At 44.0% G+C, this 12,925-nt stretch overlaps 2 protein-coding genes across 2 annotated transcripts; one reads left to right on the top strand and one right to left on the bottom strand.

Moving 5' to 3' along the window:
- The first annotated feature begins 279 nt into the window (after nucleotides 1–279).
- LOC131888835 (uncharacterized) lies at nucleotides 280–1,108 on the top strand. Its single transcript, XM_059237774.1, has 3 exons — nucleotides 280–397; nucleotides 471–638; nucleotides 800–1,108. Exons 1-3 carry the CDS (start codon nucleotides 346–348, stop codon nucleotides 991–993), a joined length of 414 nt encoding a protein of 137 aa, XP_059093757.1. The 5' UTR covers nucleotides 280–345; the 3' UTR covers nucleotides 994–1,108.
- A 7,048-nt stretch (nucleotides 1,109–8,156) lies between these two features.
- LOC131888245 (uncharacterized) lies at nucleotides 8,157–10,537 on the bottom strand. Its single transcript, XM_059237047.1, has 3 exons — nucleotides 10,060–10,537; nucleotides 9,489–9,983; nucleotides 8,157–9,185 (listed from the first exon to the last, which is right to left on the bottom strand). The coding sequence occupies exons 1-3, from the start codon at nucleotides 10,130–10,132 to the stop codon at nucleotides 8,383–8,385; spliced, it is 1,371 nt and encodes a 456-aa protein (XP_059093030.1). The 5' UTR covers nucleotides 10,133–10,537; the 3' UTR covers nucleotides 8,157–8,382.
- Between the last annotated feature and the right edge of the window lie 2,388 nt (nucleotides 10,538–12,925).

Here is a 12,925-nt window from a genome sequence, read left to right as displayed (position 1 = left end):
AGTAAACAAGGACCATGATGGCGCTATCCATGGCTTGATGAGTGGTCCCGAGACCCAAATTTTCTCGTACAACGGAACAACGTTATTGATTGGCGTGAATTTGGTCACGTTGTATTCTTGTCTCGCTCTCATATACGTAGGTTGAGTTCATCGAGGCATTTGAATCCATGTTTCCGTCATGACGAGAATATGATAGACGCTCCTCTTTGTACCACGAGCGTTTTCCATGTACGCTCCTCTATTTTAACCTAATTGTTCTGTCCTTGGGCCCTAGGCGTTATATTGAGTATATTCAGTTGCAAACATAAACTTTGAGTGGACGTTCATCTTAGTTTGCTTTCAATCATGAAGTTGTCCGTGAAAACGTTGCCTTCTACCTTGGCAATGATAGGCTTGGGTAGGTGAAATCGTCGATCGTTGGTTATGGTATTAATTGCAGTAATGCCTCTTTTTAAATTCGTCTCATTTAGCTGGGATGACTGCCTTTTGGCAACCTATCGATGGGCTAAGTTGTTGGAAGACCCCTGGATCTAGTTTCATGAACAAAATGGATCCATCAAGGCCCATTGAGGGACGAGTATGCTTAGACAGCGAAAAATCATGCCAGAGTGAGATGTACAATGTGGGAAGGCATTGGTGTAAGTGACACTTGATGTTTCTTTTTTTCACTTAATACGTGACCTTAAGTATTGTCAACTGCTTGGTTTAGGAATGCTAAAGAATGAAGTGATATCATTCAATTTTGCCATCCAGTAAGTAATGCATCACGAGTAAACGTACTCTTTTTTTGCCTTCTTAGATGTAAAAATGGGCTGCTCTACCCAAGAGACGGCCGAATGTTCTACGGAAGCCAGGGGATCGGGATCAGAAATGATTTCTTGCTATTGTACTAATGATTACTGCAACTCATCATCACCCCTGAAAGCTCGAATGACCTTTGCATTCTTCGCCACGTCCTTCTTGTTCTTCGTCCAGACCACCTACCTTAATTGAGGGCACTTATTTTTTCTTGCTTACTTCTCCACTACTGAATCTTTCATGGAATTAAGTCGACACGTACATATGATCAATGCACTCAGGATAAAAATAAATGAGTAAAAACAGGCAATACTTCAATTACTTCAAGATATAGTATATTTTTTTGTATGGATTTGAACGCATAACTGATTTTTCGTCTATGTCTATAGCGTCGCCAATTTCCGTTTTCATGAAAGGTTATTTGGTCAATTGGTACTAAAGTAGGAACAAGCAGAGAACAAGTTCTTGACGAACCTTGAAAGCGGACCAAATTACTCAAAACAGAAAGAAGAGACAGAAGTTACGTACTTTATCGGCGAAATAGATAGTCAAGTCAATAAAAGTTGAACACTTATTCCTCACTTGGGATGGAGAAGCATGTGTTTATGTTTGATGTGTTGGTCCAAGTCTTTCTGTGTATAGTAGGACTTTGTGCACGACGGGCAATCGAAATACTGGTTAGTTTTATGGAGGACCACGTTTTGGTTGGATCGCATTTGACGATCCACATATGGATGCGGGTGAAATGTGATGCCCCCCGACATCCGACGAGGCTGGGCCCGTTTTCTATTGGCCGAAGCTTGAGGGATTTCCATTGCTGGAGTTGGTTCGAGCCCAGACATGGACGGTAAGGAGCAGGATTTGAAACGAGGGGCACATGATCCTGGTTTCCTCCCACTCCGATCATTTGACGATGAAAAAAGAGAGCATCGCTTCGATGCTGCTCCTGACGTGGAGGGTACCTCTTCACTTTTGCTCGCTTGAGATGTAGTGGATGATGAAACGTCATTCAGAGAGGGAGAACGTGTTATGTCCTTACTGTCGGGTTGCGCAGACGCACGCGGTGGCGATGGTGTCGTTGAAGAGGTGGGCTCCTCAATTGCTCTAGGCGATCCCATCGATGAAGATTCCTTCCTAAGGCTAGTTAATCCTGAGGATAAGGATTCTACAGAACGAGCCGAAAGCTCTTCTCGAGGAGAGGTTGGGAGTGAAACAGACAGATTCAATGGAATAAGATCAAAGACAGAGTGACTCTCCGAGTCTTCCTCGAATAGGTAAGAGGAGCTAGTTTTTTGGACTGGCTCTGAGCCCTGAGTTGATTCCTTAACCCGTTCCTCAATGGTGATGTTAAGTCTTTCTTGTGAAGGACCCCGAGATAGAACTTCGTTCAGTTCTTGGGCAGGTTTCAGGAACGGTTCCAGATTCTGTGAGTTAACATGAAGGGGATGTTGGCCTTGGTCCTGGGCTAGGTCTTGGGCCGTTTCAAAGCTCGAGTTTTCTGCTGAATCCTGAGATGGGGTTTGGCCTGAATTCTGGCTTGAATTCTGACTTGAATTCTTGCTTGAATTCTGGCTTGAATTCTTGCTTGAATTCTGGCTTGAATTCTGACTTGAATCTTGACCTAACTCCTGACTAGGCTCCTGGACTGACACTCTTTCTAAACTGTGCTCTAATTCTTGGTCTGGTCCAGAGTCTAGCCCAGAGTCTACTCCTTGGTCTGATTTGCGATTGGATTCCGGCTTGGCCTCTGGATTCGGCGCCTTCAGTGGTACACGATTCAATGGTGGCTTGGGGGTTATCAAACCCGGCTGAACCGTAGGCAGATCCTCCCAAGGGCGAAACATTCCCGGTGGAGGTCCAACGCTTGGTAAGATTAAGGCTGCTGGAGCCTGAACAATTACGAGAGCTTTTGGTACTGCCTCCACACCACTCAGCGAGACCTCGCCTGGTGCGCTCAATTCGTTATCACCCTGATCACCCGCCGACATTCGGGGTGGTTCTCTCCTAACCTGAAGTCCTTTAAACAATGTTGGTTGCTTGACAACCAAGGGAACTCGCGGGCACGGATTATGTGGCTCCTTGAATATGAAAGGAGCTAACCGGTTCATCGAAGAACTGGTCTGAAGAACATTTTTCCGGTCATGATTCTGATTCTGATTAGGCGGCGGGGCCAAGTCTAGGGTAGATGTTGAGGAGGGAGCTTTAGTCTCCTCGAGGTTGGTTATGTTCTCATGGTTGGACGACCCGGGCTCCCTAGGCGTCGGTTGATGTTGGGACCGGTACTTGTATCGGAACTTCTTCGACAAGCACGGCATGAAGTTCTCGGGGGAAATGGCCTCGGGGGGTTGAGCTTCACCAACAGTCGGCGTAGCCATGGCTCCGGTCAAGAGTCGGTAGAAATCGAAGGCAAGATCAAATTAGCCAACCCGACTTCGCCTGATCAAATACGTACTTAAAGCCAGCGCTCAATGAACCACAATTGCAGATTAGATTGGCAACTGCGATCTTGTTTGAAACATCAATGTCTTGCACATTGCATGCATAATTGCAATTAAAATCCATGGCAAATTCGTGGCTTATTGTGTTTTTTGGAATAAAGGATATTTAGGAAAGACGTAAATTATGGAACTCAATGCGATTGTTTTCAAAAAATCATCATAGTTGCCGGTCGATTCGAATACTTTTGTACAAGGAAGCAATGATTTTCGTCGAATTTAGGATCCCTGATGAAACCAAACTTGTTTGTGACGACCACCGGCGTTACCAGGGTGCACCAAACCTGCTCGGACGACAAAAATATATCTTGAAAAATATTTTTGCACGTTTTTGCAGTTTGTTATAAAACATGGCAAGAAACTTTCATCACACTTGCTTGCCATTACATGGTCATAAATATCATGAAAAATCCATTACAAAAACTTTCATTAACGATATGATCAAAAATGATAAGGTTCCGTATTCGAACTCTGAGACTTTCATTCAATCTACTTGGTTAACGGCATTTGAGCATGGAAATGACAAATTAGCGATTACCAATTTGTAGGTAATCTTGTCGAGTAAGTTGGTATGGTATAAAACAAGTAGCTTGTGAAAAGCAAGATGTCAATGAATCTAGGTTTTTCTCCGAAGGCGGGATCCGAACCCACGCCCTCTGGGGAACCATTTCGTGCCTCTATTGGGTACATTAGACCACTCAGCTACCATGGAATTTCATTCGTTGTTTTTTACAAATACTTTTCCTAACCGTAGGACACTTTCCTGTCTAATATTAAGAGGTGGATTTTATCTTATTATTACCTTCATTGTCACCCGAATTGTTGAAGGCATAGAAGAAGCTTCATTTCTAAAAAGTCATGCTTCTGTATGATGCACCAGTTTTCACATCACCTTCGAAAAGCTAAGGGGAGTGCTTATTTATCTCGTCAAACCACCAAATTTAACTCGTTGCTGGATGAGATATCTTAACAATATAAAGATAAGTAAAAATTCTAAATATTTCATTTTATACCATTGGGAACCAGTAGTGGTTAATAACGTCGAAAAAACTCCGATATGAATTTGACCAGATCGGATACACATCTTTCTTTGTGAGTATGAAATACTATGACGGAAATGAATGGTGCTAATGTGTATGCCGCCTTCTCTGCATTAACCCACAGTATTTCATCACTACACCTAGGAAAACATAAGTTAAAACCCGAAAGAAACTTTTAACCCTTTTTGGCCGAAAAATGTATGTGTCAAATTTCCAATTTTACCACCCTTTTTTGCTATTTTTCTACTTTTTCGATTCTATTTCGACTTTGATCTTTCGAGTGTTCATATTTTAGAGTATTTGCAGCCGTTTTGTCAATTGGGTCCTTATCTGCTTCCTTCTAAGTCGTTCCTTGTTGAGTACCTTTTTATTTATTTTCGTGCTGGATGATCAAATGAAGAATTAAATCCTAAGCCACAAGCTTTTACCATTTTACCATGACCGTACTATGTCTTCGAAGGACTAGTTTGGGACTCTTTCGTAAAGGACGTGTGCGGACATCACCTCCGGAAAACATTGTTGGGCACCATCCTCGCCAGCCCGATGGTGAGGGCCTCAGTTTCGCATATGAAATGCGTCCATGCTTTGTTGGCATATTGGGGCACGCACAGGTATCGCTTGAGGGATTTGGTGAAGGCGGCATCGGCGGATTTGAGAGCGGATTGGGCGGAGTTGAGAAGCCAAAGGTGAAGGCCGTAAGGAAAATTGGGGTAATGCACTGTAGATCCGGAAAAGTTGAAGAACTATTGGATGGATAGTTAATATGCTTGACGATTTCAATCGGGCTATTGTTGATATAGAAGGAGCTGGGAGGCAGACGACCTTTATGGAAAACCATGGCCTTTGTCTTGATGGTTTTGACTTGAAGGCCGTTCTCTTGCCAATAACCGTGGAGAGTATTGATGGCATTTTGCAATTCCACTGCTGAATTAGCCGAGAGAACCAGGTCGTCTGCATATTGAAGATATTGTACCAGAAATTGGTTGATGGAAGGACCTTAGTGTGTGAGGGCTTCGGGCACGTCGGATACATAAAGATTGAAAAGAATTGGCAATAGGGAATACCCCTGCGGAAGGCCAATGGAAGTGAAGTAGCAGGGGGATAGGTCCTCACCAGATTGAATGAAGCATCTGAGTCCCGCATAGATATTGGACCGGAGAACCGGGGAGCTAAGAGGAGAAGGGTTCTCCAGGGCGATGACTGTGGCATCCATTGTCCATTCTAATCATTAGAACGAGTGTTTCATGCGGACATTTTTTTTTAAATTTATTCATTTTATATGTCGACATGACGAAAGTCGCAATAAAAAAAGGATGACCGTGGTATGTCTTCGAAGGACTAGTTTGGGACTCTTTCGTAAAGCAAAATTCTTTGTGTTTTTTTAAGATCTTGCTCTTCTGCTTATTGTCACACTTAGCCAAGTCAAGATGTACTTGCTAGTCGGCATAAGTATTCAATACTTCCCGACACAAAATCTTGATTTCAAATGGGCTCACTCTGGAAGACAGGTACATACATCTCGTGTCTCGTGCAGCAAACCAATTTAATAAGTCGCTAACTTTTATCGAATCACTTGTCCACTGAATCTTTGTCCTCGACGTGGTAGAGTATCTAATTATTGTCTGTCCGACGTTTCAGAGCTCTTAGCTGTCACAATTTGAGTCAACCAAAAATAAATCTCCGATCAACAACCCCTTCATTGTCCGCAACAACCGATCTACTATGCTGCAGTAAGACTATGAGCACCTCATTTGGACCAGTAGAGCACTCGACTTCCTCAGTCCCCAATGAAACCGAATCTCGGCGGCAGTATTGATTTCTGGAATGGCGTAATTCAAATCTCATGGCAAACATTGTCAAGGGCAAAATGTCCGTCCGTGGTCAAGCAACAAGTTGTTATTCGATATACGTACGTAACAATAATGACCCGATTATGCTATCCGTGAACTCCATGAATTCATGAATAGAATGTCAGAAGATGGATAGCAAGTGTGGTCTACCACTTTTTGGGCGTGTGCTCAACCAGCTTCAAAATCGGATCGGCAGACATGTGTCGTTTCATTCCATCAATTTCATTTCAGGTCTCGAATCTTTTCAATTCTAAGCATGTTGGGACTTGAGGTGTGAGACTGGCAGATGTTTTCGAACTTGATGATGCAGCTCGTCAAGTATTTATTTTTGGGTAAACACCAAGAAGTAGACATGTGTGAACCTGAGTGCATACCGTGTTGCTAATCATCCGCCACACATACAAAAGGGGTTTGTACGAAGATTCTTGCTCGATACGCTCGACTACCTACTACTCGTACAGGATTTCCAAACGGACTCCGCAAGTTTCACTGCGTTCTTACTAACACACGAACGAACAGCACTACGGGTCAAGGTGTGGTTGAATTCTTTCTCCGTTCATGACACGTGGACGGACACACGCATGGACGACGACAGTGTTCCAGTCCAAGATTGGATGGACGACCTCACCTCGATTGATCATCCAAATCCAGCTCACTCAAACCCAGCTCACATACAATATGAGTATTGAATTTTTGCACTTTCAAACGAGGTTTTATCGAGCAAAGTTGAATTGCCTCTTGTTGCCACTCATGGCCAAGTCATTTGGCCAAAATGCGTAAAGGAGGTGTATGATCAAGCATGTACAACAATAAAATGAATAAAGAAAAACGAACATGGAAATGACGTTGAAAAGAACCAACGTAGTAAGCATACTTTTGATTATAGCTTTCTTAAATTAGAAAGTCCTTGTTTTGTTCAGCCGAATCCCTGATATTTCCCAACCTCATCTTCATAGTCACTAATTTGGAGCTCTCTTTAAACGTTTTCGGACAGCATTGCTGATTTGCTATCTGGAGGCCCTGAAAGTTGGTCAACCATGGTAGATTGATGGCGAGGAAGTCATTTAATTGGAACCCCAAATCGGACCATTTTGGTTTGACACTGAGTCAATCCTAATGCCGCTGTTTGTGGTCGCTTACATTCTTGCCTACACGCGAAACATCTCTAATGTCCATCGATTGCACGAATATCGATCATCTTTATGAGTTGAATAGAATATCCAGGGTCACTTAGTTTTTCTGGAAGGATGATAATTGGCAAAACCATTCTGGCATCATCTTTGACAGACTCGATGGGATTAATGTGCCGTGGATTCTTGGCCCAAAAGCTGAATTCAATTCAGCGAGTCGTATTATGGATGGGGTCAGCCTCCTCCTTAAAACTATTATGTTATATGGTGAAGCTTTCAAATATTTCATTGTTTGCGCAGCTAGTGTTATCTAGCCATAAGAAATGGATCAATATGACTGGGTCACTTGTTACACTTATGTTATACTGAGTTGCAAAATGTATTGCGCGGACCCTACATATAATGATTAAATGTTGGTGGGTCCTGTCGATTGTCGATGTGTCTTCGATTAGTTTTGACACTTTTGACGGGCTCACTTGAGTCTCGCGGCCAGGTCAAGAATTGAGCGACCGGCTGTCGTTCAGATGGCGCTTGATCGAGCGGAACGCCAAATGTTGTCCAACTCGACACACTCGGACCCGATATTGAAACGCACTCGGGGCTGTTCCTCATGGAAGTCACCGGGATTTCAGTGCTCAGAGACCTCAGAGCCCCAATATGTAGCATAATCGAAAATCAAGATCTGAAATTCCAGCTGCTCGAAAAACTAATTCGGGAAACGAGGGAGAGAAGCAACACCAACATCTCGGGGGTAAATTTAAAAGTAAGTTGGAAGGGTGCAACTCGCTTCACATCACATTAGTTGAATGATTGCTTGTTCTCCAAAGGAAGTGATAGACCACGTAACAAACAAAAAAAACTCAATTGTATTACAACATGATGGCAAATTCCCACAGCGTTTCAGAGGCAGAGGCAAAATATATTGCAATGTGTATCATATCATGTAGGAAATGGTGGACGAATAATAGACCTTCTCTCAATGCCGTTAGAAATCAGAGCTAAATGTTTTAATTTCTTTCCCAGCGAGGAAGTCATCGTCTAAACTCAGCAATGTCTGGATAATTGCTTCCTAAAAACATTTTCTTCCCGTCGAAAATGGTGACGACGTAGTAGACGATGTTGATAATGATGACGAGACGAATGTCTCGGGAATTGAGTAAATGGGTAATCCAGACTCGCCGGCAAGACTTTTAGTCTCAGCCTTAGATTTCAAATTGGCTGGCAATTCTGTACAAGCGTAGCAGGGAACCTCGTTAGTGTTGGCCCAAAATTGAGGGAATAAGTTTTCTGGCACATGATCTTGGGCGTAATCCGGGAAGAATCGATCACATGGCTCCAATGGAGGCGTGCCTTCTTGTAAATTTTGATAGTGAGCGCTAAACGACGACAGCGAGGGTTTCAAGGTGCTATCCAACCCAAAGTATTCCCGTTTGGTACGTTCTAAAGTGTTTCCGTGGATGGGTTCGCTATAGATAGGGCCATCTTGAATGATGAAGAATGGTGGCGAAGATCCCACTTCCCGTTCCTTGGGTGAAATACTGGGTTGTGATCCACCACTGAACGTGAGGCTCTCAATCGAAGCATAATTTGTGCCCGATTTGGGTGGGAAGGATCTTCGGCGGTAAGCAATCACGAGTAACCCAACGAGTACCACAGCCACAGAGATAGCCACTCCTAGAACCACCCCCACCAAGCCAGATATGTCCCAAGGCATGGTTGCCAAATTGTCGGTCTGATCGACAAAGGTAACTTGGCCGTTAGTTGAAATGTCACCATCCGTCATTTCTGTGGACAGGGACGAGTGGATCAGGTCTTCGTCTGACCTTGTTCTTGTTTTGTTATTTCTTGCATTCCGATTGTCAATCGTGACACCTGTAATGAAGAATGAAGACAGTCAGCGACTCGGTCCAGCCATGTCCCTCTTGTGGCTCAACTAAATTGACAAGACCTGTCAAAAAGTCATCGAAAGGGGCCGCCTATTCGTCCTCGACTGAAATTCAAATGCACCCATCGTAGGTACATAAAGTGCAACACGTCTAAATTTACCAAGCCCCCTCCAGCCTCACTCTGAGCAAGCCATATTGATCAAAAGAAAGCGATTTCTGTAATCCGAGAGGATTCTGCCAATCGCACTACACAGACCAGACCAGTTATGGGTGCTCATGGTTCACTTACCTTGGTCATTGACTGAGCATCCCAACAGTTCCAACCTCATGCAAATTGTTCGTGGGTGTCCGCTGAAGGGCAAAATCCTCAATTTTTGCGCCACAATTGGCATGGCTAAGCGATTCGTCGCGATGCTGTAGGTATTCGAATTAGCCATGAATAGCCAGGTTCCATTCTCATCATCAGCATAGCGCTGAAACGCGGTCATGGATGGATTCCAGAAAGACACACTGTAGTACTCTGCAAATTCCATCCCCAGACCATTGCCATATCGACCTTGTGTGAGGATGCCCGTGATACGGTGGGGCTTCTCGAGGTCAATTTCTAGGAATTGCTCGGATCGATTGTGAACCAAATATTTGGGACACCATGCCCCTCCACCAACTTCAGAGTTCAACCGACCGTGATTGGGTCCAACACTGGATGATTCATGGGACGAAGAGGCTTGAATTTGATGATTGCCAATCAATCCGTTTTCCATGCCTAGGGGCTTGTCACAAGCATCTGGAACAAGAAAATCTACTTGTTGGTAACTCTCGATCTTTCTCTCCTGGGGCACTTCAAAACATTTGACGCAAACCTGGGGATGGTTGTCCGTTCACACCAACTGTAGAGAACACGAAAACGGCCAGAGCCTGCCATAGTACGTCCATCTTGTTCGACGTTTTTCTCGTGACTGACTTCCTGTGTTCCTGGTACTAGTAGATCGCCACCACCCTCGCTCTCGCCCTAAACATGCTGTGCTGTACTATGTACTAGTAGTACCTCTGCACAAAGTAGCTCTTCGAAATCTGAGCTCTTGAAGATAAGCGATCGTTCGGGAAAAGTATAGAGGCTTGCTTCATTTGCCGGTGTTTCAAGCTATCGTTGTCCGTTGATGAATCTGCCCAATTTGTTTACACAAGACAGTAGAGTTAAAAATGTTTTTGCCAGAACGACGATCTGGACTTGGCAATGATTTCCACTTCAGAGACATGGCCAACTTTCTGTGCCGATTAATTTGAATATAGAAAGAACACAAAGCAAGGAGTTGGAAACTTTTAATAGGGCAAAATTATTGTCATTATTTAGAACGGAGTACCTTCCTTCAGCAATCAATTATATAATTAGAATTAAAAAGACTGGCATTTTCTTTAACCTGGAGAAAATAATCTGAGCCACCATTCAAGCTTTGAATAACAAATATGGTTTGTTCCGCCAAATATTATACCTCAAATAGATTCATGTTACCTTTTACAGGTTGTCCCGATTTAGAGTAATGTTAAACTAGGAGAAAAAAGAGTTCCTGCTCAGACAACCGTTTAATATGTTATTGAAAAGTCTTTTGCTTGATATAAAACGAGGGTCCTCATTTAGGGAATGTCCCTTAGCTCAAAGATCACTGTCCAAGCTTTCATTCTCAGAGTATCCCTTTCTTCGAAGTCTATTTGATGGCCGAATATTGATGTAATGCGATTCCTTGCGAAAATTAAGTTGTTGCTAATATTTTGAACTTACTGTGATGGCTCTTCCCAAATCTAATTTCATTGGATCGAGCACCGACTTCGAGAAAGAGAAATCCTTTGATTTTTTCATAACTCGGTCCAAGGAGTTGAAATTCTGGGAACATCATTTCAGGGTAACCATGAATTCATTATCACTATTTCCAACGCGAATGATACGTATAATGTGCAGTTTTTCCAAAGATGGCAATGAATTAATAAAAACGTTCTACAAAGGAGAAAAATACTGTTTTCCGATCGGAAAATAGTTCAGGCACCAATGAGATCGTGACATGACAGTGACTTATCTTTCCAAGAATCTCAAATCCCACGAAGGTTTTCAAAGTACAGCAAAAACTCGTTTTACCCCTGAATCTCATTCCCTTACTTCGCTGTCTCATTGATGGAGCATCAAATCTAAAAATCCAATGGCATTGTTTACGGACTGGGCAGGAAAAAGGGAACAACATAGTTGACTAGAGCGCGAGCAAAGAAACGGATTTCAGCATGTTCATAAAACCCACCAATGAGGAATGTCTGACTTTTCGATCTTGCGGCTAATTGTTCTCCCACGAGCTTCTCGTCCACGCCTCATCCGACTAACATCAAAGCCAAGCAGCCACTTCCATGGATCCCGGCAGCCATTTTGGACAAAGTCGGCAGGAAGAGGGAGAAGGCGTAGAAGCACAAATTATTTACAATTATTTGCTCAGTACGCACAGGCAGCACCCCGATTGAGGGCTAATGCAAGCGTTGGTAGGACCTTCGAAATTCATCCCCTTGTTTGTCCAGTCACACCAAGGGGTGTTTAAAATGTAGATTGTCCTGGCAGTGAAACCCAGCAGGATGAGGGATGTTGATAAAGCAAACCCCTCAAAGAGGGATGATGATGACCAGTGGTTCAGACTAGTCGTCGTTCAAAACAATAGATCTTGGGCTGATGCTCTTTTACAACTCTGACCCGATCTCAACGCCAAAGGAGTTGTGTCAGCCTGGGGATCAAGGCAATCCGCCCGGGGTCGCTCTAATGTTTCTTTCTACCTTGCCCCCGTTCTCCAGGTGAGTGTGAACCTATGAGTTGGCACAAGAAAGCAAGCACCCACCACAAGAGAGAGTGAGTTGCAATCAACTACAAATATTTGAACTAATACAACGAAATGGCTCGACGGATGGAAAGATACGACGAAGGAAATATACTGTAGTACGTCTTTTATCTCTCCTCCATCAACTCTGTCTCTTCATTAAATTACTGGTTTTATCAATAAGTTTAGTGTCACAACGTGGCACACAGGAAAAAATAAAAGTGGTTTGAAGGTGAAAAGACCCCCGGCACATATATTTGACTCCTTGACTAGAACAATATCGCAGCTATTTAAACAGTATTTGACTAGAAAACGCACAAGTCAATTAGCAATTGACTTGAGTTGTATCAAGTGTCCAATTTTTTCGGGGGAGAACAATGTCACCAATTGGGGTTATGTGATTTGCTATGGGAGAGGGCACTTGATGGCCCACGGAGAGGGCTCTTGATGGCCCAAGGAGAGGGCTCTTGATGGCCCAAGGAGAGGGCTCTTGATGACCCAAGGAGAGGGCTCTTGGTGGCCCAAGGAGAGGACTCTTGGTGGCCCAATGAGAGGGCTCTTGGTGTCCCCAAGGAGAGGGCTCTTGGTGGCCCAAGGAGAGGACTCTTGGTGGCCCAATGAGAGGGCTCTTGGTGTCCCCAAGGAGAGGGCTCTTGATGGCCCAAGGAGAGGACTCTTGGTGGCCCAATGAGAGGGCTCTTGGTGTCCCCAAGGAGAGGGCTCTTGATGGCCCCAAGGAGAGGGATCTTGGTGGCCCCAAGGAGAGGGCTCTTGATGGCCCCAAGGAGAGGGCTCTTGATGGCCCCAAGGAGAGGGCTCTTGATGGCCCCAAGGAGAGGGCTCTTGATGGCCCCAAGGAGAGGGCTCTTGATGGCCCCAAGGA

This window comes from Tigriopus californicus, chromosome 10, assembly GCF_007210705.1.
Source record: "Tigriopus californicus strain San Diego chromosome 10, Tcal_SD_v2.1, whole genome shotgun sequence".
Lineage (NCBI taxonomy): Eukaryota > Metazoa > Arthropoda > Copepoda > Harpacticoida > Harpacticidae > Tigriopus > Tigriopus californicus.
Note: the sequence above shows the minus strand (reverse complement) of the source record. Positions and strands in the feature narration are given on the sequence as shown.

What these genes read in the sequence shown, in the direction of transcription:
- LOC131888245 (XM_059237047.1), bottom strand. Translation starts at nt 10,132, where the DNA reads ATGGACGTACTATGGCAGGCTCTGGCCGTTTTCGTGTTCTCTACAGTT. An exon ending in GAACGGACAACCATCCCCAG is followed by an intron (nt 9,984 to 10,059) that starts GTTTGCGTCAAA and finishes TTCTTGTTCCAG; the next exon opens with ATGCTTGTGACAAGCCCCTA. An exon ending in ATGCTCAGTCAATGACCAAG is followed by an intron (nt 9,186 to 9,488) that starts GTAAGTGAACCA and finishes TCTTCATTACAG; the next exon opens with GTGTCACGATTGACAATCGG.
- LOC131888835 (XM_059237774.1), top strand. Translation starts at nt 346, where the DNA reads ATGAAGTTGTCCGTGAAAACGTTGCCTTCTACCTTGGCAATGATAGGC. An exon ending in CTTGGCAATGATAGGCTTGG is followed by an intron (nt 398 to 470) that starts GTAGGTGAAATC and finishes CGTCTCATTTAG; the next exon opens with CTGGGATGACTGCCTTTTGG. An exon ending in CAATGTGGGAAGGCATTGGT is followed by an intron (nt 639 to 799) that starts GTAAGTGACACT and finishes TTGCCTTCTTAG; the next exon opens with ATGTAAAAATGGGCTGCTCT.